This window comes from Canis aureus, chromosome 3 (assembly GCF_053574225.1).
Source record: "Canis aureus isolate CA01 chromosome 3, VMU_Caureus_v.1.0, whole genome shotgun sequence".
NCBI classification, from domain to species: domain Eukaryota; kingdom Metazoa; phylum Chordata; class Mammalia; order Carnivora; family Canidae; genus Canis; species Canis aureus.
Genome location: NC_135613.1, coordinates 32,741,850 through 32,767,167, shown reverse-complemented (window position 1 = coordinate 32,767,167; position 25,318 = coordinate 32,741,850). Strand labels below are relative to the sequence as shown.

At 61.5% G+C, this 25,318-nt stretch overlaps 1 protein-coding gene across 9 annotated transcripts in view; it reads left to right on the top strand.

The window, feature by feature from the left end:
- Positions 1 to 25,318, top strand: part of AGRN (agrin) — a 33,898-nt gene that overhangs the window by 5,658 nt on the left and 2,922 nt on the right. For 2 of the 9 annotated variants that reach the window (XM_077891741.1, XM_077891738.1), the window contains exons 3-35: positions 9,134 to 9,181; positions 13,647 to 13,862; positions 13,939 to 14,163; positions 14,254 to 14,478; positions 14,650 to 14,856; positions 15,952 to 16,170; positions 16,246 to 16,440; positions 16,529 to 16,729; positions 16,813 to 16,961; positions 17,041 to 17,146; positions 17,959 to 18,075; positions 18,157 to 18,321; positions 18,505 to 18,648; positions 18,756 to 18,880; positions 18,957 to 19,062; positions 19,141 to 19,491; positions 19,572 to 19,709; positions 20,153 to 20,280; positions 20,395 to 20,509; positions 20,593 to 20,712; positions 20,841 to 21,197; positions 21,375 to 21,567; positions 21,727 to 21,942; positions 22,321 to 22,550; positions 22,654 to 22,788; positions 23,002 to 23,098; positions 23,209 to 23,373; positions 23,474 to 23,585; positions 23,801 to 23,812; positions 24,042 to 24,158; positions 24,269 to 24,461; positions 24,548 to 24,635; positions 24,829 to 24,852. In XM_077891741.1, coding sequence (XP_077747867.1) covers positions 9,134 to 9,181; positions 13,647 to 13,862; positions 13,939 to 14,163; positions 14,254 to 14,478; positions 14,650 to 14,856; positions 15,952 to 16,170; positions 16,246 to 16,440; positions 16,529 to 16,729; positions 16,813 to 16,961; positions 17,041 to 17,146; positions 17,959 to 18,075; positions 18,157 to 18,321; positions 18,505 to 18,648; positions 18,756 to 18,880; positions 18,957 to 19,062; positions 19,141 to 19,491; positions 19,572 to 19,709; positions 20,153 to 20,280; positions 20,395 to 20,509; positions 20,593 to 20,712; positions 20,841 to 21,197; positions 21,375 to 21,567; positions 21,727 to 21,942; positions 22,321 to 22,550; positions 22,654 to 22,788; positions 23,002 to 23,098; positions 23,209 to 23,373; positions 23,474 to 23,585; positions 23,801 to 23,812; positions 24,042 to 24,158; positions 24,269 to 24,461; positions 24,548 to 24,635; positions 24,829 to 24,852 — 5,239 coding nt within the window. Of the gene's footprint in view, positions 1 to 8,230; positions 8,516 to 9,133; positions 9,182 to 13,646; positions 13,863 to 13,938; positions 14,164 to 14,253; positions 14,479 to 14,649; positions 14,857 to 15,951; positions 16,171 to 16,245; positions 16,441 to 16,528; positions 16,730 to 16,812; positions 16,962 to 17,040; positions 17,147 to 17,958; positions 18,076 to 18,156; positions 18,322 to 18,504; positions 18,649 to 18,755; positions 18,881 to 18,956; positions 19,063 to 19,140; positions 19,492 to 19,571; positions 19,710 to 20,152; positions 20,281 to 20,394; positions 20,510 to 20,592; positions 20,713 to 20,840; positions 21,198 to 21,374; positions 21,568 to 21,726; positions 21,943 to 22,320; positions 22,551 to 22,653; positions 22,789 to 23,001; positions 23,099 to 23,208; positions 23,374 to 23,473; positions 23,586 to 23,800; positions 23,813 to 24,041; positions 24,159 to 24,268; positions 24,462 to 24,547; positions 24,636 to 24,828; positions 24,853 to 25,318 lie in introns of those variants that run through there. The other 7 variants (XM_077891746.1, XM_077891745.1, XM_077891740.1 and 4 more) reach the window with 7 other exon arrangements.

The window sequence follows — 25,318 nt, the reverse complement described above, 5'->3', positions numbered from 1 at the left end:
TAGGAGCCAGAAACAGAGAAAGGAAGTGTTGTCTGCCCTCAACTGGGGCCTGGCACAGGGACGGGGTCCTGGCACAGGGACAGGGTCAGAGTGGGTCTGGCCCTGGCCCAGCCCAACCCTGCCCAACCCTGGAGGGGGTCCTGGCAGCAGCAACCCAAGGCCAAGCCTGGCAGGCCTGATCCTAGTGAGTACCCCCTCCCTTCCTCCCGGCCAGACCAGCTGTCTAGGACCTTCAGGAGGGCAGTGCTCCAGGTCAGTGTTCCAGGAGAGGTCCTGGGCCCCTGACTTCCTTCAGGCCCTACAGGCCTTGGAGCTGGGTGTGGGTGGCAGACCCTCAGACAGGGACTGGCTCTCCACAGTGTGGGGGCAGGAGGATGCCCAGGGCATGTTTCTGGGCTCTTCCTTCTGTTGTCTGGCACATAGCTTCTCCTCCCCCCATTCCTGCCCTACTGCCCTACTCCCCCCACATTCCTCCCTGCTGAAGTGGGAGGTAGCTTCTCCCTGTTCCGTTTTCTGCCCTCTCCCAGACTATGGGTTCTCACCCCACCCCCTTGTAGACCCCACCCAGTGTCCTCCTGGGCCATTCCCCCAGGCGGGTCAGCCAGGAGGGCTGAGAGGAGGCAGGCCCAGACTCGAGGTTGCCCGCCCCCACCCCACCGTCTCTCCTTCCCTGGCAGCTGGGGGAGGGAGTTTGCCCAGGTGGGGCTCCCACCTGGGGAGTCCTTGCTTGGGAGTCAGGTGCTCCCAGGGCACCTGCTGGCTTTGGCTGTGATTTTGGTGTGCATTTGCTGGGACAACCCCAGGGGTGGGCTTTGCCAGCGAAAACCAAAGGGCTTGCTCTCATGTCACTTCCCTGGGGATGTCTTCCCTTTGGGCAGGACTAAGCTAGTAGAAACAGCTCTGGCTCTTTCCAGACACCACCCATCCCCTCCCTCCCCAGCCCCTGCAGATTGGAAATGGAAAAAGGGTTGTTTTGGAACAACCTCCCTCTGCCTGTGTCTTCACCAGCACCCCCACCCCCACCCCCGCCCGGAGCTGTGCTGGGCAGAACACATTCCCATGGGGCCAGCTCTGCCCTTGTGGCATCTCTACGGGTGCTGGCACCCCTGCACAGTTGAGGAAATGGGAGATGACCCGCTCTGCACTAGCTGCCGCCACCCTGCCAACCCTCACAGGCTGCCCCAGGGAAGCCAGTGGACGGGGGCTATGGGGGCATAGCCGCCTCCAGTGTGGCTGTGTTGCTTCCTTCCTGAAGGGTTAACCCGCCTCAACCCCATGAGAATCAAAGCCTACACCCGTCACCACAGGAGGGTGGGAAACAGCTGCAGAAACAGGCCTCCTTCCCACCCCACACCCCTTGCCTCTGTCTGTGGGATGCAGACCAGTTGTACCCTGTCCCTGCCCCCACCCCGAACAAGTTCTACCCTTGCCCAGAGACTTGGGGGTTGTGGGGAGAGAATAGACTCCCTTTTCTGCTCTGCCCCTGACCCCCTCCTCCCTGCCTGGCCCTCAAACTCCCCCTGCCACTGGGACAGGGGAATCAAGGCTCCCCACTCAAGCTACTGAGGCCTGGCTGGGGCTGGGCTGGGGGCTATAGGTGCAATCAGCAAAGTAGCCCACCCAGGACTGCACACCCTAGAGTCCCAGGAAGTGCCCACTGATCAGATAAAGGGGGCTGAGAAATGAGACAGCACCCCACTGACAGTTCTTAGATTACTGACATGGTTCAGGGAAGGAGGGTAATGTGCCCCCCATGGTTCTATGTGGGGCTTAGGAGGGGGTCATGTTCAAGCCTGAGGCTGTAGTCAGGATCTGGAGAGGGGTGACCCAGGCCTCTGGCAGAGTGTCCAGTGGGGAGAGGTCTCCCCTTAAAGGGGCCTCTCTCCCCCTAGAGCGGATCCTGAGAACTTCCTCTGAGGAAGACCCCCTGCCAGGGGCTGCTTACAGCTGGACCTCCTAGTCACCCCTCCCCCTGCCTGGATTGGAGGCTCAAGGGAGGGGGGGCTTTCTGTCCTCACCGGCAGCCAGCTGTTTCCAGCTGTGTGGCCAGCACATGTGTGTGTGTGCACATGTGCACGTGTGCCCATAACCTCCGATGAACTGATCTTGCACATGAGAATTCTGGTCAGAGCTCCGGCTGGTGGTCTGTAGTTCCTGCCACCCTTGCTTCCCTGGGCTTGGGCTGGAGCAGGTGCCCTGCAGTTGCTCTGCCAACAGGCTGCTTGCAGGCAACTTGTGCTTGTGTCTCGGGCCTCAAAATGGGGTCAGTTGTCCACATCCTTCCTGCTGCCCACCCTGGACCTGGCAGAGGGCTGGGCACCTCCTCCTGTAGGCTCTGCCTCTGGGAGTAACCACGGTGGGCTCTCCACACTGAGATGAAGGGGCTGTGGGGACAGGACAGGCTCCCTGTCCTGGCAGGTACCTGTAGGAGCCTGAGTCTGACATAGGGCAGTTAGGGAGCCAGGCTGGGCAAATCTGGAGAGGTGGGTCTGTGCTGGCCTGTGCCTCCCCTTGGTAGCATCTTCTCAGTCGCCCCACTCCTGCCTTGGGAGACGCAGGCAGCCTACTGTGGCTGCTGGAGGCACCTGGCCCTCTGTCCATAGATAGGAGGCTCCAGTGCACATCGAGAGAAATAAACATCTGGACCAGACTGTGGCCTGCTCCAACCTGCCGGAGAAGAGGGAATGTGTGCTCGGAGGCTCCTTCCTCATCCACACATCCTTCACAGCGCAGTACCAGATCCTCACTGGAAATGGGGTCACTGGCAAGACCTGCTGCCCCCTGCATGGAGCCCTGCTGGGGTTCTGGATGGGCTTCTCAGGGTGTGTGCTCTGTGTTGAGGGCTAAAGGCAAAGGAGGAAGGATGTTCTGGGCAGAAAAGACAGCACAAGGTTCCGTGGGCGCAAGGACAGCAGGTGTCCCTGTAGCTGGGGGGGGAGGGGAGGGAGAATGTGCTGGAAAACCAGAATCCATTGCTATAACCTGCTGGCTGAGAGAGCAAGCTGCTCCTTACCCACTGAGCCTCCATCTTGCCCCTGGGGACAGTTCTCCCTACAGACCCCATTGCTGCGTCTGTCCTTCTGTCCTCCTTGCTTCCCAGCGACTGTGTGTCTGCTACTCCTCTTCATCCTGACACCCACCTGGTCATCTCCTCCACCAATCACCTCCATTCAGGCCTGGGTGCCAGGCTGTGCATCCCCCGTTGCCTCTGAAGGATGCCCAGCTTGACACAGCCAGGCCCTCAGCAGGAACACAGGGTGTCCTGATCCACCGGATGCTGCCCACACCTGTGTGCCTCTCCTGCTCTCTCTTCCTCCTGGACAGGGGCAAGGCCTGATGGAGGATGAGGTGGATATGGGGCTGTCCTGGAGAAGAGGAAGGGAGGGTATGGGTCAGCCCTACTCCACCCCTGCTTTTTCTGTAGGCACCTACTCTCCAGCTTCTCTGTTCACATGGCGCCCCCTGGTGGCTCCAGCCCCGTGTCCTGGCAGGTGTCCAGGCCCCAAACTGAGCTCCCTCCCCGAGTCCCCCCAGGCTTGAGGATCTGCCCCCACCTCCTTATCTCCTACTCCTAATCTCTGTCACCTTCAGGCTTCACCACACTGGCATCGCCTGGTCCCGTGCAGGCCCCGGGGACTTCGTAGTTGTGTCTGGAAGTTCTTCCTACTGATCTGTGTCAACTCCTCCATCCTCCAGGTCTCTGTGTAGAGGCCTCAGTGTAACCCTCCTGAGGGCAGAGACTTTATCTGACTGCCTGCTCTGTGGAGGAGCTCAGACAGGCTAGTGAGACAGGGCTGGAGGGGCCCCAGGCTCCCATGAGCCAGCCATGTGTAAGGAAGGGGGACAGGTGTGGAGGCTAGTGGTCAGGCAGCTGGCACCCAAGCATCCAGCCTTGCTGAGCCCCCTCCTCAAAACTGTCATTTCATCCCACCACCCTGCAGTGGGGACAAACAGGCAGAAGTATGGGCCTTGCCAGGTGGCAGGTGGGTGAGCACACAGCCTGCAGAGTCAAACATGGGTACCTTCTGGCCTCACCTGGGGTGGGAACTGGAGACTGGGGCCTGACATGGCCTCCTTCCCAGTGGCTGGCCCCAGGCCAGCAGCGACATCCCGCTGTGAAATGCCCATTGTTTGCGGAGGCCCAGAAGGAGGGATTGACTGCCACTTGAGAGCGGACACCAGGAGACTGGGGACTGGGGGTGGGGGCGGCTCTGTCTGGTCCTCTTCCCCTCCCCCACCAGGGCGGCCAGGACCTGTGACTCTGGCCAGCAAGGTAGCCCATGCCTGACTGCTCCCTCCATGGCAGCTGCATTTTCTGTCCTCAGAAAAATGTGCGCACCTCAGGATCCCCAGGGAAGGGGGTGGACAGATAGGCTGGAGGTGGCTCTGGCCAGGAGAGGCCCCAACATTAGAAGTGTGTGTGGGCACGTGTGCCGTGACCACTCCAAGCAGAAGCTGATGCTACCCCACCTCCACCCCTATCCTTTCTTGAGAAGCTGGGCCCAGGTCCCTCAGGAGTGAGGAGGGGGTCATCTGCATAAGAAAGCGGCCAGCAGGTTGCCAGTGGGCTGGACATCCCATCTTCTCTAGATCCCATCCCTCACCTTCCTTCTCAGTTTCAAAGAAGTACCTGGAGGTACCCAACCAGAGCCTTCATGTGTGCACATGCGTGTATGTGGGAGCAAACACAATGTGTGTTGTGTGGGTGAGGGACAAGGTTTGTGCTGCATGAAGCTGAGAGTGTGTGTGAGATACCCCATGTATATTCATGCCAACGAGTGAGGAAGGAGTGTGTAACACCCAGTACCCCGTGGAGTGCTGACTTGGGTGTCTGCCTGCATGACACCTGGAACCCTGGATGTGCATGTGTACATCTGTGCAGTCACATGTTGCTGTGTGTGAGCCTGGAGACCAGAGGGGCTAATTTCTGGCTCAGAATATCCTCTGTTCCTTCCTAGGGCATGCGCCTGCGTGGGCTGGTCAGGGCTGAATGATTTTGAGTCTGAAGATCCCAAAATAGCTCTGGTAGCCTGTGTTCCCCTCCCCCTGCTGGGTCTGGGGCCTCAATGGCCCTTTGTCTCTCTAAAGGCGTGGAGTGGAGCCCCTGTCAGGGGCTTAGACTCTGACTGGGGCCAGGAAGGACAGGCTGCCCAGTGGCTCCCCTTCCCCCAAGCCAGGCCCTAAGCCCCACCCCCATGTTGACCGGGTGGGCCAGTCTTTCCCCTCCAAGTGAGCATCTGAAGGTGAGCACATCTGCTCCCCCACCCCCACCCCAGGCTCACACTGATCCCTGGGCTAACCCTCCCATACCCTGGTTCCTGTATCTCCCTCCTGCAGAGCCTACCCGTGATGCTGTGGTGAGAGCAGATGGTCCATCTGTGCAGGCATGTGAGCATTGCCTGGGATTTGACCCTTGGCACTGTCCATGGGGCCCTCTCTCAGCCAAGGGATGAGGACCCTGGGGGACTGCAGGGACAAGTAAACGGGAAAATGTGTGAACTGCTGGGACTCACCACACTAAGCCTCTGGGCTCTGAGCCAAGCCCTGCCCTGAGAAGATAAAAAGTCAGACCCTGCCCTGGGTGCTCCCAGTCCAGGGTGGCACCCTGGGGAGCTGTTGGCACTATCAGTATGGTGTGGGCAGTGCCAAGGTCCAATGAGGTGAGGATGGGAGGCACCTTTGAGGAGGTAAGGACGACCAGGGGCCAGGGTCTCCAGGTGGTTTGGTGGCCTGCTGCTCTGGCTCCGTTGTGGTGTGAGGTGAGGGAACCACTTTGTTTATTGGCTTTTCCTGCGAAGTTTCATTAGGGATCATTAGAACCCCAGGTTCCAGGCTCTAAGAAGTTTGATGACCTCTGCTGTGGGTGATGGGGGACCCTGACAAGATGGGCTAATCCTGTGTGGGATGTGGCACTGTGTCAAAGGAGATGGACCTCATGGGACTGGGCACCGGCTGGCTGAGAGGTGGCTGCTCTGGCTGAGAAAGTGGGGGTGGGGGGGAGAGGGCTGGGGGGGGACTGTGGACAAACCTACCTGATCAGGAGGGAGGGGGCTCTAGGGACATGTTTATGACATCGCTGAATATAGCATAGGGTAGAGGGACCTTAGGGAGTGTCCAGGTGGAGGTGTGGTAGGAGTTGAGGCACTAAAATGTCTGTTGGTCCCCTGGGGTGGTGTCAGTGTGGATGAGTGGAGAATTGGCACCGGGAAGGGCCTGTTCCAGGGCAGAGGAGCCCCACAGATCTGAGGGAGCACCTGTAGGAAGGGGGTGTGTTCAATCTTCTTTCCCAGGGTGGACTGAGATGAGACCTAAAGTGACCAGGGGGGCACTGGTGGCTGTGGCAATAGCCATTTGGCTGAAAGGGAAACCTGCTGACCACACATGCAGATACTCCTCTGGAGGACTGAGTGCGGTGTGTGTAACTCTGAGTGAGTGGACAGGTATTTGTCTGCAGAGTGTGGGACTCTGTGTAGATGGGTATGACTGGGCATGTATGGGGGGGCCGTGGTGCAATTCGCGTCTTTTCAGCTGGAGCGGGGAGTTGGTCAGCAGCTGTTGGAAAGAACTGACCAGAAGGGATTCTGGAATGGGGCTGGGTGGGCCCTGATCCCAAGGAGAAGAGGGACGCTCTGTTTTGGAGGCCAGGCTTCCTCTTCCTCTCTCCCCAGAAAGGGCTGGCGGACTCTAAGAGGGACAGGCAGAGGTCACTGCAGGTCCTCGAAGGCCTGTGACCAGGTCCAGGCTGGAAGCGGCCAGCCGCGGTCGGTGTGGTGCGGGGGGCGCTCAGGGATCCCTCGCAAAGGCTGGTGGCGGGATGGGGGTGCAGGGGGGCGGAGGGTGAGTCAGAGATGGCCGCCTACGGGACTCCGGCTGCGGAGGGTGGGACGTGACTGGTGCGGATTATGGGGCCGGTGCTGCACTCCTGCGCTGACCCCCCCACCCCCACCCCCACCCCGCCTCTCCCCCTCCCAGGGCAGGGGCTTGGAGGGCGGTTGTGGAGAGGCCTGGCTCCGGTACTGCCCCGCGCCCCGGTCCGGCGGTGACGTCACGGCCCCGATGCTCCCTGTGGCCTCTGGGGGGCGCTCCAGGCCCGCGGGACGGTGCCGGGAGGACCGCGACTATTTACATAATGCTCCTCTCCAAGGAACTCATTTGCATGTTCCTCTGTCCGAGGGGAGGTGGGGAGTGCCCGGGTGGTTTGAGGTGTGACCATCACTTCGGCGGGGCGGTGGGGGTGGGCCTGTCCTTCCACCTCCGCCCTCGGGTCGGACCCCTCCGGCCCTCCACCTGCGCGTGCACCTGGGACCCTTACCCCTTGCACACTGCCAGGGCGGGGCCGCAGAAGCACGGACGGTGACACGCGCGCACAGGCACCCCCGCACACTGCAGCCCCGAACGGAGTCCCGCGTGCAGGGCCGAGCCCCCGCCCGCCGCGGGGAGTCGGAGTGACCCCGCGGACCTCCTGGGGTGGGCGCGGTAGGGGAGCCGCCCAGCCCCTGACCCCGCCCCGCACCTTCTCCCCGCCCCCACCCCGCCCCAGCACCTGCCTCCTCTGCCTCCCAGCCCCGCGCCCACCTCGCCCCCACCCTCACTCCCATCCATCCCCCTGCCCCTCCGGTGCCTTTTGTGCGGCTGCCCTCCCGTCCTCTTCCGCCCGGTCCTTGGTTGGCGACGCGAGCCGACTCCCCGCGGACACCGGGGTCCCCGGAGGCGGCTTCCTTTGTCTCCACTCCCCGCCCTCCCTCGCGGCGCCCCTCGCCCCTCACTCACCGCCTCAGCCCGGGCGAGGCCGACGCGAGCGGGCGCTGCTCGCCCAGAGGCGGGACCGAGGCGCGGCCCTCCGAGGACCGAGGACCGAGGACCGGCCCTTTATTCTCTCCGTCCGACGCGCGCGCTCCTCCCGCCTCCGCCGGGGACGGGACCGGACCGGACGGACCGAGACCCTGCGCGCCCGCGGACCCCGCCGCGCCTGCCCTCGCCGCCCGCGCTCCTCGGCCTGGCCCTCGCCGGGGCGGCTCCGGGGCTCCCGCGGGCTGGGGAAGACCGGGCGCGGCCGGAGCCCTGCGGAGAGCTACCGGCGCCGACGCTACCGCTACCGGGTGGTGGACACCAGGGGGGGCCACGGGCTGGCCCTCAGCGTCGCCTCCGCTTCCTTCTGGGAATTCTGCACACCTCCCGTTATGAGCCTCAAGGGCGCTGGCGGGGCCCTGCTGCTCCCCGGGCGGTGACTGGCACTGAACTTTGAGGACATAGCTGCTGTCAGCTGTCCCAGGGGTCCCAGGATGGGGGGAGTTGCCCCGAGGAGGCCCAAGGGCACCCCTTGAGGAGCCCCCATCCCCTGAGAGTGGGGCTGAGGAACCCAGGGCCATGCCTCCGCCACCTCTGGAGCGGGACCCCCGGCAGCAGCGTGGGGTCTCCCTGCTGGTGCGGTATTTTATGATTCCCTGCAACGTCTGCCTGATTCTGCTGGCCACGTCCACGCTGGGCTTCGCGGTGCTGCTTTTCCTCAACAACTGTACGTGGTTGTGGGCCAGGCCCGTGTGACCCTCCTTCTGCTGGCTGAGCTCCCCTACCTCAGCCACCACGGACTAGGGGACAGGCAGGTCCCCCAGAGGCTACCAACTGAGATGCTGCTCAGATGGGCCACCTGCATCTTCCAGGGACAGGATGGGCTGCTCTCTGGATCCCTGGGCCCCTCGGAGCTTGTCCTTGGTCCCATGGAGGACCTGATCTTCATCCTGAGCTGCAGAGACAACGTGTTCTGGGAGCTGGGGAGGAAGGGAGCAGCTGACCACACTGGAAGGGGGAGCTTCGGCAGGGCCTGGGGCTGGGCTCATCTTGGGAATAGGTGGCTGCCTACACCCCGGCTGTTAGGGCCCCGCCCGACAGGTGTTAGGCCATGACCACACAGCTGGAGGGGCAGAGAAGAGGAAGGGCCTGTCCTCTGGCTACTCACAGGCTTTGGCCGGTCCTTGGGGCTCAGCATGGGGCCAGGGAAGGGTTGGGGATGGGCAACTGGTATAGAGGGCAAGAGCAGGAGGGCAGGGGTGGCCCCTCCAGACTGGGCAAAGGGATAGGCTATGGAAAGGCCTGCTCAGAGAGGCCTAACTCAGATATTTGGGTTTTCTTCCAGACAAACCTGGGACCCACTTCACACCAGCGCCCCCAACGCCTCCAGATGGTAAGTGGAGTGGGGGGCCTCAGTTGGTGACAGGCTGTACTTGGGAGACTGTGCTCGGAGGGGCAGTGGCACTCTTAGGGATCAGGAGCCATTCTTGGGGTGTGCACACCAGACATATTAGGTGTATCTGGAGCAGAGAGGATGCTGGATGTGGGAGCCTGGGTCCTTCCTGGGATGTCTACATCGGGAGACAAGCAGAGCACAGGTGGGGTCCTTGGGCCTGGGCTTGGGCCTGTGTTGGCCATGAGCCATTGCACACAAGCTCCAACTTCTCTGGGCCTTGCCCTTCTTGGCCCAAAAATTGGGAATAAGTCCTGGGGCCTACAAGTTGTAAGATGGGTCAGACAATATGTGTGGGGGGCGGGGAGTCGTGAAGGACCATTGATTGGGGACAGATTGCAGAGCCTGTCCCTGGTACTGAACAGCTTAGGGCTGGCCTTCTGACCCGCTCTGTGGGCTGGGACGTGGCCTCCCTGAGACGCCTGCTGGTCTGTGAGCCGCTGTAATTCAGCTAATGTGAGAGGGGGAGGGGATGAAGCAGTTAGTGTCACAGGAAAAGGTGGCTTGGGGTTCTGTCCTTGGGTGGGGACACTGAAAGTTTCCAAGTTTATGCTCAGCACCTAAGCTCCCTGCTGGGCAGGTACCTGCCGGAGTTCAGAACCCCACATAGAAAGCTATCCATATATGGGATAAAAGGATACTCCGTTGTAGTGGGCTGGGGGCTGGAGACCCGACTGAGTTTCCCACAGGCTGTGGGCAAGAGGCCTGGGGCTCTGTCTGGATTTAAAGACTGGGTTTGGGTGGGAGCACCTTCCCCTTTCCCAGTGTACTTAGCCTCCTCTCCTGAACCCTAAAAGCCTGGTGCATCTCCTTTGCTTTATGTGTGTCTTGACCTTCCCTGCTGCTGCCCATGTGGGCCCTCGCACCCACATCCTGACCCTACTGCACACTTGGGGACAGCTCCATGCCATGGCCATTGTCATCCCTCTTAGGCATACACACTGTGTATTTGTGGCCATGGGCAGGCCATTCCATCCCCTAATTCACCCGAGAGCAGGAGGGGAGTTTAAATATACCCACTTCAACCGGTGGCTATAAAAAACCACTGCCGCCTCCGGCATGGCACACTGTGAGGGGGCCCTTGGGCATGCAGAGAGCAAGCCTGCACTTGGGGAGTTGAGTGGTCAGGGAAAGCCTCCTGTAGTAGTCATTGCTGGGCAAGTGTGGCTCATGGCCATAGGGGTGCTCTACATACATTTACGAGGGGCAGCTTACGTAATGGTTAAGGGCTAATAGAGGTGTGGTATGAGTGGTGCCTCACACATGAAGGGCATGGCTCTTATGTGCTTGCTTGCATGTGTGTGCATGTATGTGTACTTGTGCATGTTTTATGTCCAGTCAAGAGACTCACCTTGAGCCTCTATGACTCCCTAGTTCCGGAGGGAGCGGAGAACAGACATGTAGACAGGCAGCTGTGAAGTAGGCATCAAAACTATGCATGGGAGCAGCCCTCCCCGGACCTAACAGCCTGAGCGTGGGTCTGGGGAAGGAACCCATTTCACCGTGGACAGGGGATGAGTGCCATGAATTCCAAGCTTCTGCTTTGCCCACATCACATCACCAAATGCTGCAGCTGCCCTGGGAGCCATGAGACCTACCCCTGCTCTACAGCCCAGACCCTGCTCCTTGGGAACTGCCACTCTGAGAGGGCTGCAGGCTCCACAAAGTGGTGGGAGGTGGAAGGGCTGGGACCTAGACCCACCTGTCTGACTTGGGAGTCAGTGTGGGGGCCTCAGCTTGATGGCCCCAGAGGCACCCTGGCCTCTCTTCTGCCCTCAGCCACCTTCAGGCCAACAGCTAGTCCCAAAGAACCTGTCCTCAAGATGTCTCTCTGATCTCCTGCCCCTAGCCCCTCCCCTTCCAGTCCACCTTCTATATACCTGACCCAGTGCTCCAGGCTTGCTTATCACAGGTTAGCTGTCATTGTCATCATCACCATCCTCCCCTAGTTACTGTCTTGGGCTGTGGAGGAAGGGTGCAGGTCTTGGTGGGCAAGGAACATGGTAGTCATCCAAGAGTAGATGTCTTTGTCTGAGGGGTTGGGGCTTTGGGAGGGTCTGGCTGGACCAAGGTGAGCAGAGGGAGAAAGGCCTGACTCCAGGGCACAGACACTCCACAGCCAGGCCGGGAGCCTGGAGTGTACTGACAGGAGGACCAAGTCTTTGGCCATGGGTCAGGACTCTGGGAGAGACCTTGGTTAGGAGGTCTGGTGGATGCCAAACAGTAGTCAGATGGATTTCGGCAAGTGCCTATGGATTTGGTCTGGGGGGTCCCAGGAGCCTTGAGCAAAAAAGGTGAGAAAAATGTGCTAAGGGAAGAGTAGAGGGAGACAGGGTGTGAAGAGTCTCATGGGGGGACAGGCTTTGAGTTTGGTTTGAGTCAGGACAGAGGGGAAGCCAATGTAATGACAGTAACAACAATTGTCATTACTATGGCAGCTGACCCTCCACTAGAGCTGCATACAGAGCACCCTGCAAGCCTCTGCAGATGTCAGCCCCTTTAGCCCCACAGTAACCTTGGGAAGTAGGCCCCACTGTGCCCACTCACATAAGGAGGTCCTGAAGCATGGCAGGGTGATAACTTGCCCACAGTCACCAGGCAGATGAATGCAGAGTTGGCAGTAGCCTGGCTTGGATCTCCAGGTGAAGTGGGAGGAGGAAGACAGAAGTATCGGTGGGAGGGGAGCACGGGTGGTCACAGGGACTTCAGGCTGGGGTGTGCACATGGGCCCCACCCTGGCCTCAGGCCCCTGTTCACTCAACCTGTGGGGGGGCAGGGGTAGGGCTGCCAATCAGATGTGAAGGAGCCTGATGGGGGCTGTTGCTGTGGCAACAGCTAGCTCCAGCTCCCTTTGGGGCCCTGCCCTCCCCAGAACGGTGGTGCTTTCTCTCTCCTGCCCTGCTTCCTGAGCCTGCTGGAAGACGATGGAGGGAGCCACCCGCTGTCTCCACCATAACTTATTAATGATAATTAGACCCAGTTAAACATTTATTAGAGTAGACAGCTGCACCCTATAAACCTGTGCCTGTGGGTGTGTGTAAGTCCCAGTGGAGGTCCTACGGAGTCAGTTGGCCTTATTCAGGAGGGGCTCTCCCTGACAGCTCTGGGTTAAAGTGTCCCAGAGCCTTCTGCATTCCTCCAACTGGAGGAGCTGTGGTCTCTCATCGGTGGGTGTCAGGAGCGGCCCCTTCGTTGGGATGTGCTGGGCGCATAGCAGTTTTTAACTACAGAGTTAGGAATTAAAATGTTTGGGCAGCCCAGGTGACTCAGCGGTTTAGCGCCGCTTTCAGCCCAGGGTGTGATCCTGGAGACCCAGGATCGAGTCCCACGTCGGGCTCCCTGCATGGAGCCTGCTTCTCCCTCTGCCCCTCTCTCTCTCTCTCTCTGTGTCTCTATGAATAAATAAAATCTTTAAAAAAAAATAGGAATTAAAATGTTTAAAGAGGAAGATTACAGGTCTGCAGAGACCCAGTGCTCAGCCTCCCAGAGGAGGTGGCTGCTGCGTTTGAGGTGGGACAGCAGGCCTGGGGACGAGGTGTGCAGAGGTGGGGGCTCCAGGAGAGATGCCCCATCAGCTCTCACCCGGGGAGACCTGGGAGGGCAGGAGAGCCAGGAACCTTCAAGAAAACCACAGCTGAGAGACCTGAGGGAGGCACAGAAGGTCGGGTAGAGAAGGGGAGGCCAAGGAAAGCCCACGAGGCAGGGCCCCCAGGGAAAAGATGTGGGAAGAAAAGGAGAACATAGGGGGAAGCCTGGGGTCAGAGTGCTAGGTTCCCGACCAGAGCCAGAGATGGAGCAGGTGAGCTGACCCCAGAGACTTCCCACCCATCTGCTCTACAAGTGTGTGAGCTCAGGCCAGAGGTATTGGGTGCTGAGCTGGTGTTGGGCCCTGGAGCAGCTCCCAGGAGGGACCAGGCCTCTGAGGGGTCAGGGGTCAGGTGAGGGGCTCTGGTTCTGATGTGAGGAGGGGTCTAAGCAAAACTGGGACAGGTTCCCCGTGGTAGAGTTGGCCTGAGGATTTGTTTCTTGCTTTGTGTGGGGCTCCCACTGAGGTGCTGGTGCAAGATCAGGGAGATGCCCCCTCCACAGCTGTGGAGGGGAAGAGGGCTGAGAATTGCTACCATGAGGAAATGCCCTGGGGCTGGTGGGCTTGAGGGGGGGAGGGGCCAGGCCCCATCACATGTGCAAGGGTATGTATACGTGGCCTCAATGGGCACACGTGTTCCCATGAGTGCCAGCACAAACGTGTGGATGGGTGGCTGTGTCCCCAGGGGGTTGAACATATTGAATGCATGTTGGTCTGTGCAGGTGTGTGGATGCAGGAAATGTGCACGGACCTTGGGGCCTGGGTGGCAGCAGGTGCTGGGCCCTGACCTTCCCTTCCTTCCCCTGTGCCACTCCCCAGCATGCCGAGGAATGCTGTGTGGCTTCGGTGCTGTGTGTGAGCCCAGTGCAGGGGGTTCAGGCCGAGCCTCCTGCGTGTGCAAGAAGAGTGCCTGTCCCGCCGTGGTGGCGCCCGTGTGTGGCTCTGACGCCTCCACCTACAGCAATGAGTGTGAGCTGCAGCGGGCGCAGTGCAGCCAGCAGCGCCGCATCCGCCTACTCAGTCGCGGACCCTGTGGTGAGTGCAGGTATGAGGGGGGCATTCCAGAGCATGCAGTGGATGGCTCCGTGACCCTGTCCCGCCCCACCCACAGGTTCCCGGGACCCCTGCTCCAATGTGACATGCAGCTTCGGCAGCACCTGTGTGCGCTCAGCAGATGGGCAGACAGCCACATGCCTGTGCCCTGCCACCTGCCGGGGGCCCCCGGAGGGCCCCGTGTGTGGGAGCGACGGTGCTGACTACCCCAGTGAGTGCCAGCTTCTGCGCCTCGCGTGCACTCGCCAGGAGAACATCGTCAAGAAGTTTGACGGCCCTTGTGGTGAGCCCTGCCCCGTGCCCTGCCATGTTTCTTCTACATGTGCATGTCTGCGTGGCACAGCACCCTGACTTCTGCCCTCCCACATCCTAGACCCCTGCCAGGGCACCCACCATGACCTGAGCCGTGTCTGCCGCGTTCACCCACGCACGCGGCATCCTGAGATGCTCCTCCGGCCAGAGAGTTGCCCTTCTCGGCCAGCACCTGTGTGCGGGGATGATGGAGTCACCTATGACAACGACTGCATAATGGGCCGCACGGGAGCCACCCGTGGCCTTGTCCTCCAGAAAGTGCGCTCTGGCCAGTGCCAGCCTCAAGGTGGGTGGTTCCTGGTGGTGTGACCTAGGGCCCTGCCTGTCCCACAGTCACTGGCAGTCCTCACTGGTACCCACTCATCCTCCCCTCTTTGCCCATGGGTCCCCTCTACGTGCCTCATGGGGGCTGACAGGGTGCTCTGAGCTGAGTGATCTCCTTGCTTCACCCTCCCAGACCAGTGTCCAGATGTGTGCAGGTTCAATGCTGTGTGTCTGTCCCGCCGAGGCCGCCCCCGCTGCTCCTGCGACCGTGTCATCTGTGATGGGGCTTATAGACCCGTGTGCGCTCACGACGGGCACACGTATGATAATGACTGCTGGCGTCAGCAAGCTGAGTGTCGGCAGCAGCGCACCATTCCCGCCAAGCACCAGGGCCCGTGTGGTGAGCACCGGCGGGTGGGGCCCGTGCTGAGAACGGGCTGGTCCTGAGTCGGTCCTGAGTCAGTCCTGCTGCCTGTCATCACACACCATCTCCATCCTGAGTCATGCTCCTCCTGGGGTCCTGGGTGAGGGCCAGTTGTGGGGGAGGCCTGGCAGGGCTGTCGTACATCAGTAGGCTCTAGGGAAGTGGATTCTGTGTGGAGGGTGTCTGGAGCCCCCAGGGGCAGTGGGCAGAGGCAGGGGTCACTGTGCAGGCTCCCTCGTACCCGTGCAAGGCTGTCTTGCCCCAGAAGCCTCCAGTCCCGGGGTCCCACACTGGGGGCACCACTGTCCCCCCAAAGGCCAAGTGTCAGTCAGCCCTTAGCACGGGGAGTGGAGGGGTGGGGGGGTGGGGGGCAGAGAGCGGAGCCGGCGTCTAATGTGTGGGCTGGGCTGCCGCGGCTCTGCCAACACCCCACTCTGTGTCCGTCCGTTGGTCTGTCCGTCTCTCTTCCATCTCTCCGCACTCTCTGCGTCTGTCCTTCCTTCCCTCTCTGCTCCGCCTCTTGTGTCTTCCAGCCTGACCTGCTGGCAGGATGAGGTACCGCGCCTGCCGCCAGGAGCCCACAGCCCGAGGTCTGCCCCGGCTCATTTGGGGGGGGGGGTGGCTCGCTGCTGCCTGGCCTTGTGGTCCTCAGAGCAAGTGGACAGACACCTCCTCCTCCTTGTGGCCCTGGGGTGACTGTGGGCTACAGGCCCCGCCCCCCCACACTAGGGTGTCCCAGGGCTGCTGGTGGTCAGCGGTCAGCAGCCTGGGTGGCTGCACAGCCTGGCCCTTCCTCAAGCTGCTTTGGGCAGTCAGGAAGGTCCTATGTCTTGGGGGCAGCCCCTCCCGCACTCAGGCAGGGGCTGAGGCTGTTTGGGTCTGTGTCCCTGTCTGCGTCTGTCCTGTGTCTGCCCCTTTCTCTGCTGTGTCCTGAGCATTCGGCTCCTCTCCCCGTCCACTTTCCGTCCGCTGTCCCCACCCTGGGAGAGGGTCTGCTGCGTGGAGCTGGGGGCTTTGTGCATGAGCCTGGGGGGATGGGAGGAGCTCACTGAGGACCTGTATTCTCCCCAGACCAGCCCCTGTCCCCGTGCCTTGGGGTGCGGTGTCCTTTTGGGGCAACATGTGCCGTGAAGAATGGGGAGGCTGAGTGCGTGTGCCAGCAGGTGTGTTCGGGCATCTATGATCCTGTGTGTGGCAGTGATGGTGTCACATATGGCAGCACATGTGAACTGGAAGCCACGGCCTGCGCCCTTGGACGGGAGATCCGGGTGGCTCGCAGAGGACCCTGTGGTCAGTAGTGGGCAAATGAGTCTTGCTAGGGGGTTGTGAGTCCTGGTTGTCATGGTGACAGAGCCTCTTCCTCAGACCGCTGTGGGCAGTGCCGCTTTGGAGCTCTGTGTGAGGCTGAGACTGGGCGCTGTGTGTGCCCCTCCGAGTGTGTGGCCTCGGCTCAACCTGTGTGCGGTTCTGATGGGCACACGTATGCCAGCGAGTGTGAGCTGCACGTCCACGCCTGCACACACCAGATCAGCCTGCATGTGGTCTCAGCTGGACACTGCCGTAAGTGGGGTCATGGGTGTGGGCAGGCCGTGGTCCTGTCTCCCTCAGCTGGGGTCCACTGACCCCTACCTGGCCCTGCCCTTTGCAGAGACCTGCGGAGACACAGTGTGTGCTTTCGGGGCAGTGTGCTTGGCTGGGCAATGTGTGTGTCCCCGATGTGAGCGACCCCCACCCGGGCCCGTGTGTGGCAGCGATGGTGTCACCTACGACAGTGCCTGTCATCTCCGAGAAGCTGCCTGCCAGCAACAGACACAGATTGAGGAGGCCCGGGCGGGGCCCTGTGAGCAGGGTAGGTTTGGGGATGCCAGGCAGGGGCTGCTGTGTATCAGCCTCCAGCATGACCCTGTGGATGACCCAGCCCCCTCCCCACAGCTGAGTGTGGCTCTGGAGGCTCTGGCTCCGGAGAGGATGGCGAGTGTGAGCAGGAGCTGTGCCAGCAGCATGGCGGTGTCTGGGATGAGGACTCGGAAGATGGGCCTTGCGTCTGTGACTTCAGCTGCCATAGCGTCCTGAGGAGCCCGGTGAGGCCCCCACCTCCCCTGGCCCTGGGCAGGCAGCGAGGAATGGCTGTGGCCACCCACCCTGACACCACCCCTCCAGGTCTGTGGCTCAGATGGGCTCACCTATGGCACCGAGTGTGAGCTGAAGAAGGCCAGGTGTGAATCGCGGCGAGAACTGTACGTCACAGCACAGGGAGCCTGCCGTGGTGAGTGGGCCCTTGAGGCCCATGTGGGTGTGTGCACGAGGGCCCATGCACACCTGTGCAATCGCCTGTGTGTTCAAAGCCGTGTGTACATGTAGGAGTGAGGCACACACGTGTGCATATCTTCATGGGTGTTGTGTGTGTGCTGGGGCGGTTCTAAGAGTGCAATGCTGGTGAGTATTCATGTTTGTGCAACTGCAGCATTTGGGCATGGGTGCCTTGTGGTTAGCAGGGTGCACTAAGCACCTGAGTTCTGTGGGCCAGACTGGGCTCCGGGTGGGGAGGTGGTGGACTGGTGACGCCCCCCACTTCGGGACACTTTCTGTCTCCTGGGGGGAGGCTGATGGTGACCCAGTAAATATTACATTTACCATCCTTACCTGTGTGCACAAGTGCTTGTGAGCGTGTGCAGACGTATGTGTGCACACATGTGTGTCTGTGTGGGTGTGTTTGATGCATGGAGTTTGGGAGGAACATGGGTAAATGTGCACACACGTTTTTGTACACGTATGTACCAGTTGGTAAAAACACCGTAACCTAAGCATGTTTGGTTCTGGTTGTATGTGTGTGTATGTGGCTGTATGGCCATGATCTTGGGGCGCTGTGCATGTTCTCGGTCCTGTGTGTACAGGTGTGTTTTTATAACTAGTGTGGGTCCTCTCCTATGACCTGAGCTCCAGGTACCCAGGTCCTGCTGGGATTTGGCATCAGGAGGGCTGAGTGGTGACAACCAGGGGAGGTTGAGGTGGAGTGGCCAGGCCCAAGGTAGACATCTGGCAATGCGTGACATCTGAACTCTCTGCCACTCCCTGCAGGCCCCACCTTGGCCCCGTTGCTACCTGCAGTTCCCCCGCACTGCACCCAGACCCCCTATGGCTGCTGCCAGGACAACGTCACTGCTGCCAGGGGTGTGGGCCTGGCTGGCTGCCCCAGTGAGTACTCAAGCCCAGCCCTAGCCCACAGCCAAGTGGACGTGTGTAGCTGCAGTGACCTTATCCTGCCCTGGCTTGCAGGCTCCTGCCAATGCAACCCACATGGCTCCTACAGTGGCACCTGTGACCCAACTACGGGTCAGTGCTCTTGCCGCCCAGGCGTCGGGGGCCTCAAGTGTGACCGCTGTGAGCCTGGCTTCTGGAACTTCCGTGGCATTGTCACTGATGGCCGGAGCGGCTGCACCCGTGAGTGACAGGGGCAATGGTCAGTCCCCCGCCGAACATTCCCCCCTGTCCATCTTGTCCCTGTGCTCCTTGTCTCACCTGCTCAGACCCTAGCCTGACCCACACCAGGCAGGAACTGGGCCAGGCTCTGGAGCCAATGGGGAAACGAGGCGCAGACCTCAGGTTCCTCCCCCTGCCTCCCAGCCTGCAGCTGTGACCCCCGGGGCGCTGTGCGGGATGACTGCGAGCAGATGACCGGGCTGTGTTCATGTAAGCCTGGGGTGGCTGGACCTAAGTGCGGGCAGTGTCCAGATGGCCACGCTCTGGGCCCTGGCGGCTGTGAAACAGGTGAGAGCCAAGCCAGGCACTGCCCTTGGCTCTCCATGCTCGAGGTGGGGCCATCATAGGGGTCAGGCCTCCTCAGCTGGCAGCAGGGTCTCCCATGTCTGCTTCAGACTCCTTGGCGCCTGAGACGTGTGCTGAGATGCACTGTGAGTTTGGGGCGTCCTGCGTGGAGGAGGCTGGCTCTGCACGCTGTGTGTGCCCAACATCTACCTGTCCAGGGGCCAGTACTACCAAGGTGAGGGCTGGGGCATGTGGGGGGCTGTGGGTGTGGGGAGAGGGCCTCTCCCCAGCATCCTTGCCCTGTGCCCCAGGTCTGTGGGTCAGATGGAGTCACCTACGGCAATGAGTGCCAGCTGAGGACCATCGCCTGCCGCCAGGGCTTGGACATCTCCATCCAGAGCCTTGGCCCGTGCCAGGGTGAGGCCTAACCCACTGCCTCAGAACTGACCAAGAAGGCCTGACTGGGCTGACTACCTGACCCGGCCCTCCACTCAGACTCTGTTCTCCTTGCAGAGACTGTTGCTCCTGGGGCCCGCCCAACATCTGTACCCAGGGCCACCTCAGGGCTCAGCACGAGCAAGGCGCTGCCACCCGCCCCCAGCACCTTCCCCCTGGCTCCCAGCAGCACCTCTCATAGCCGGCCCACGCCTCGACCCTCACCAGGATCTCGGACCACTGCCAGCATTCCCAGGACTGTCACGAGGCCTGTGCTGACCATGCCCCCCACAGCCCCCGCCACGGCAGCCAACCTCGCCACATCTGCTTTTGGCGAGTCTGGCAGTGCTGACGGGAGCGGCGATGAGGGGCTGAGTGGTGACCTGGAGGCCAGTGGGACTGGCTCAGGGGGTGAGCATGGTCTCAGGGACATGGGGGACAGGGCCTGGGAGGGCTCTCCCTCTGGCCAGGCTTAGACTATACCTCCCCAGGACTCGAGCCCCCTGAAGGTGGCAGTGCTGTGACCCCTGAGCCACCCATGGAGAGGGCTTCTTGCTACAACTCGCCTTTGGGCTGCTGCTCGGATGGCAAGACGCCCTCGCTGGACGCAGAGGGTTCCAACTGTCCTGGTGAGTGGGTAGCCGGGGACTGGGGTGGAGCGTGAACAGTGGCCTAGACACGGCCAGAAATGCAGTCTCTCTTCCCAGGCAGGAGGCCTGCCCAGAAGGTGGGCGCTCAGGGTTTATGGTCTTCTGATTTTAGCATACATGTGTACATGGCCTTGGGGATTCAGCATAGGCATGCACATGTGTGGTCTCGGCCCCCACAAATGTGTGGGTACCTGGGACCCTGTGGCTAACTTGTCTCTCCTGTTGCAAGCCCGCCTGGAGCACTGCTCCAAGAAGTCTGCCTGGTAACTGCTGCCAGCCCTGCCCCGACACCCCACTAACCTCATGCCCATCTGACTAACCCACCCTGCACCCCATGTGGTTTGCTGCTGGGGCCTGTACCCATGGCCTGCCCAGAGGCCAGGCAGGTGCCAGGCAGGGCCTCACTGCCTCCTCCCCCACAGCCACCAAGGCGTTCCAGGGTGTGTTGGAGCTTGAGGGCGTGGAGGGGCAAGAGCTGTTCTACACGCCGGAGATGGCTGACCCCAAGTCAGAGCTTTTTGGGGAGACTGCTAGGAGCATCGAGAGCACCGTACGTGCAGGGGTGCAGCTTTCCCTAGGACAGACCCAGACGAGCTGGAGTGGGAGGGCCTAACAGCCCGGCCCCGGCAGCTCCCCAGAGCCCTCACCCACTCCCCACCTGCAGCTGGATGACCTCTTCCGGAACTCAGAGGTTAAGAAGGACTTCCGAAGCGTCCGGCTGAGGGACTTGGGGCCTGGCAGCTCAGTCCGAGCCATTGTGGATGTGCACTTTGACCCTGGTGAGTCCCCCACCCTGGGCCCTCTTGGAGGCAGCAGGTGTCTGTGTGGGGCTCTACCATGCTCCATGTCCCCTCCTTCTCAGCCACAACCTTTAGGGCGCCTGATGTGGGCCAAGCCCTGCTCCGGCAGATACAGGCATCCCGGCGCCGGTCCCTGGGCGTACGGCGGCCACTGCAGGAGCACGTGCGCTTTATGGACTTTGGTGAGTGCCAGGCTGGCAAAGTGCTGCAGCTCACCTGTCCCCTTCCCTGCTACCCCCAGAACCCTTGACCCTGCTGGCCCTGCCTGTGCTCTGCTTTCTGTGGGTCCTGACAGTCCTCTTCCCCCCAGACTGGTTTCCTGCGTTCTTCACGGGAGCCACCACAGGAGCAACACCCGCCGCAGCCACGGCCAGAGCCACCACGGTGGCCCACCTGCCACCTGCTGGGACCCAGTGGGCCCTCTACCCCAGTCACACAAGCCGGCCTGTGGGCAGGACCACAGCTCCACCCACCACACGCCAGCCTCCCACCACTGCTCCCCGTCGCGTGCCCGGACGCCGGCCCTTGCCCCCAGGTACCCAGCAGCCCCCGAAGCCCTGCGACTCCCAGCCCTGCCTCCATGGGGGAACCTGCCAGGACCAGGACTCAGGTGGAGGCTTCACCTGCAGCTGCCCAGTGGGCAGGAGGGGTGCCGTCTGTGAGAAGGGTAAGGGTCATCCATAATGGAGAGAGGCAGGGAGGCAGAGGGGAGCAGGTTGTAGCTGGGCCAGGGCCAGGGTCAGTGTGGGGAGCCAAGGCTGGGGCTTTCAGTTTGGAGGAGCACAGCAAGGGGGGGCCAGCATCCTGTGCGCCCTTCCAGCTGGTCTCCCCCATCTCCCTGCAGCCCTGTACCTCTCGGTGCCAGCTTTCAATGGCCGCTCCTTCCTGGCCTTCCCCACCCTCCGTGCCTACCACACGCTGCGCCTAGCACTTGAGTTCCGGGCACTAGAGCCACAGGGCCTGCTGCTCTATAATGGCAATGCCCAGGGCAAGGACTTCCTGGCATTGACGCTGCTGGGGGGCCGTGTGCAGCTCAGGTCAGTGGATAGGGCAGCCCAGAGGGGGTGGGGGGACATGCTGGGGTGAGGGTGGCCAGGGGTGGAGCCAAGGCGGGTGAGGAGTGAGGGCGAGAGGCTGAGGTTTGGCATGGCCCTGGCTCCCTTTGGCTGACCTGAGGGTCTACTCCCATCCATCAGGTTTGACACAGGTTCCGGGCCTGCAGTACTGACCAGCTCAGTGCCTATAGAGCCTGGCCGCTGGCATCGCTTGGAGCTGTCTCGGCACTGGCGCCGGGGAACACTTTCAGTGGATGGTGAGCCCCTGGTGCTGGGCCACAGCCCCAGCGGTACAGATGGTCTCAACCTGGACACAGACCTTTTTGTGGGCGGCATCCCTGAGGATCAGGCTTCTGTGTGAGCATCAAGGAGGGTGGGGTAGCCCTGACCCTGGACCCCTGACCTGTGGGTGGCACCCAGGAGGCCCAAGCTGTGGATAGCAAAATGGGTGGAAGGACAAGTGTGATGATGGCAGTGACCCTGATCGGATCCTGATCCTGGTCCTCACCCTGTGCCCTGGGTGGCTGCCGTGTTACCACTGAGAAGGGGCTGGGCCAGCCCCCTTGACCCTCAGTGCACTTCTGGGTTCTGTCCTGTTTGTGGGACTGGCCATTCCGGGAGCCCCTAGAGGAGGGATAGGCTGGGGACCACCTCGATCCTGGCTGGCTGGAGGTGCCAGTGTTACAGTTGCCTTGGTCTCTGGCCTCTGATGCCCGACCCTCCTCCTGGCGGCAGGGTACTCGAAAGGACGTCCATCAGCGTTGGCCTCAAGGGCTGCATCCGCCTGCTGGATGTCAATAATCAGCGTTTAGAGCTCAGCAGCTGGCCAGGGGCTGCAGCCCGAAGCTCCGGGGTGGGCGAGTGTGGAGACCACCCCTGCCTGCCCAACCCCTGCCTCGACGGGGCTCCGTGCCAGGCCCTGGAGGCTGGCATGTTCCACTGTCAGTGCCCACCTGGCCGCTTTGGTGAGGGTGGGGCCCAGGCCGGGAGCCGGGGTGGGGGTGAGGGCATGCCCGTGTGTCTGTGGGCAGGGGCCCGAACCTCCTGGGACCCCATCTTGTCTCCTAGGTCCAACCTGTAGTGGTGACAAGAACCCCTGTGAGCCGAACCCCTGCCATGGGGCAGCCCCCTGCCGTGTGCTGCCTGATGGGGAGGCCAAGTGTGAATGCCCCCGAGGACGAGGGGGTGCCATCTGCCAGACAGGTGGGGGCCCTGGGCCGTCAGTGCAGGGAGGAGGGTGGGGATGAGGAGTTGAGGGTTAAGCATTTGGGTGTGGGTTCTGGTTGATGTTAGGGTCACGGTTCAGGTCGGTGTTAGGGCTTGAGTTAGTCCTGGAGCTTGCAGATCAGTGGAGTTACAGGAAGCCCCAGGGGTCAGGGCCGGCCCCCCATGTGACCACTGTCCTCTCCTCCACAGTCTCGGAGCGGGATTCTTCTCAGCCCTTCCTGGCTGACTTCCATGGCTTCTCCTACCTGGAGCTGAAAGGGTTGCATACCTTTGAGCGGGACCTGGGGTCAGTAGACAGAAGTGGGGGATGAGGGGAAACCTCCCCCTAACCCCCGTCCAGCCTGCAGGCTGAAGGGCCATTGAGATGCCTGCCCACTTGAATCTAACTGACCCCAGGGAGAAGCTGGCACTGGAGGTGGTGTTCCTGGCCCGTGGGCCCAGTGGTTTACTCCTCTACAATGGGCAGAAAACAGACGGCAAGGGGGACTTTGTGTCACTGGCGTTGCATGACCGCTTCTTGGAATTCCGCTATGACCTGGGCAAGGGAGCAGCGGTCATCAGGTGCGCCCTCGTGGCTGGGCATGGGGGTGAGGCTGGGGACACTCTGGGGTGGCCGGCTGGCAGGGCCCAGAGCCTGCTCACTGTAACCCCTCCTCACCAGGAGCAAGGAGCCGGTGGCCCTGGACACCTGGACCAGGGTCTCACTAGAGCGCAATGGCCGCAAGGGTGCCATGCGTGTCAGTGATGGGCCTCGCGTGCTGGGAGAGTCCCCGGTGAGTATCCCTGCCGCCCTGGGCCTCCCATCACCAACTTGCCTGCCTCCTTGCTCCTCCCTGTTCTCCTGGGAGGCCTGGCCGCCCCCACCCCACAGCTGGCTCTCACTGAACTGTTTTCTCCCCCGTCCGCCCTGTGCTCTGACTGTCTCTCTCTGCCCTCACTGCTCTCTGGCCCTTGCTCTGCAACCCCCACCCTGCTCTTCGGACGACAGAAATCCCGCAAGGTACTGGTCTCTTGCTCTCACCCTACTCATTTACCTTCTAGAGTAGCTCCTGCCCCCACTAAGTCCGCATTGGCCATGTTCGTGATTAACTCTGCCTCCTAGCTAGGCTGATGGGCGAGGGGGCGGTCCCTGCAGGCTGGTGGGGCTGCTGGTCTGGGGCCCTGTGTCTGGGTCTCTGCCCAGTGCACAGGCCCCGCAGCCCCTCACCCACCATCTCCCCCCACCCCAGGTGCCACACACTGTCCTCAACCTGAAGGAGCCACTCTATGTTGGAGGGGCCCCTGACTTCAGCAAACTGGCCCGGGCAGCTGCGGTATTCTCTGGCTTCGATGGCGCCATCCAACTGGTACATGGGGCAGGGGTGGGGCCCCTCCCAGAGGTGGCCCAGAGGTGGTGGCTGCTGTGGTAGAGAGGCCAGCAGTCCAGACAGAGGTTCTCCATCTTTTATCCCTCCAGGTCTCCTTGAAAGGCCACCAGCTGCTGTCCCAGGAGCACGTGGTGCGGTCAGTGGATGTCTCATCTTTTGCCCACCACCCTTGTACTCAGGCCTCGGGCCACCCGTGCCTCAATGGGGCCTCCTGCCTCCCTCGAGAGGCCTCCTATGAGTGCCTGTGCCCCGGGGGCTTCTCAGGGCTTCACTGTGAGAAGGGTAAGGATGAGCGCTGCCCAGCCCCTGGCTGAGACTGGATGGGGGGAGCCCTGTCCGAGGCGGCCCTCACCCCGACTATCTCTCAGGGCTGATTGAGAAGTCAGCAGGGGATGTGGACGCCCTGGCCTTTGACGGACAGACCTACGTCGAGTACCTCAATGCCGTGACTGAGAGGTAACACGCCACCTGGGAGCCGGGCACCCCTCTGCCCTCTGCGGTCTGTCTGGTCCTGTCCGTGCATGCCATGCACAGTAAGACGCTGGACCCTCCACACCCACCCTCCTCCTATGGCCAGGAGGGCAAGGCCCAGTGTTCACCCCCTCCTCCACTCTCCTTCCTTCTCACCACCTGTCTCTTTGTTTCCAAGCGAACTGACCAATGAGATCCCAGCGTAAGTAGCACCTTGGCCCCCTCTCCCACCTTCACTCTCACCCATCTCAGCTCCTCATCCACGGCAGCACATCCCAAGCCTCACCCCTACCCTGCAGAGGGCAGGGGCGAGACTTTCCATTCTGTGTAGGAGAATGGGGTGAGGGGTTGTTCATGCTGAGGGCCAGTCACTCCATCCACCCCCTGTAGCCACTGCCCTGACACAAGGCACCAGCATAGTGTGCACGTGTGTGTGTGTGCCTTAGAGGGCATGTATATGTATGCATGCATTAGAGGGCACGTGTGTATGCGTGCACATGCGTCCCTGCACGTGTACCTCATGTGCCTATGTGTATACAGACGCACACATGCGCTCAGACATCCAGGGGCCTTCCCAGGCATCCGAGCACTCAGCCTCCCCTCTCCATCTCTGCCCTTGGCCTGGGTCATGCCCACCAACTGTATGTGTAAGCACGTGACCTTGCCCC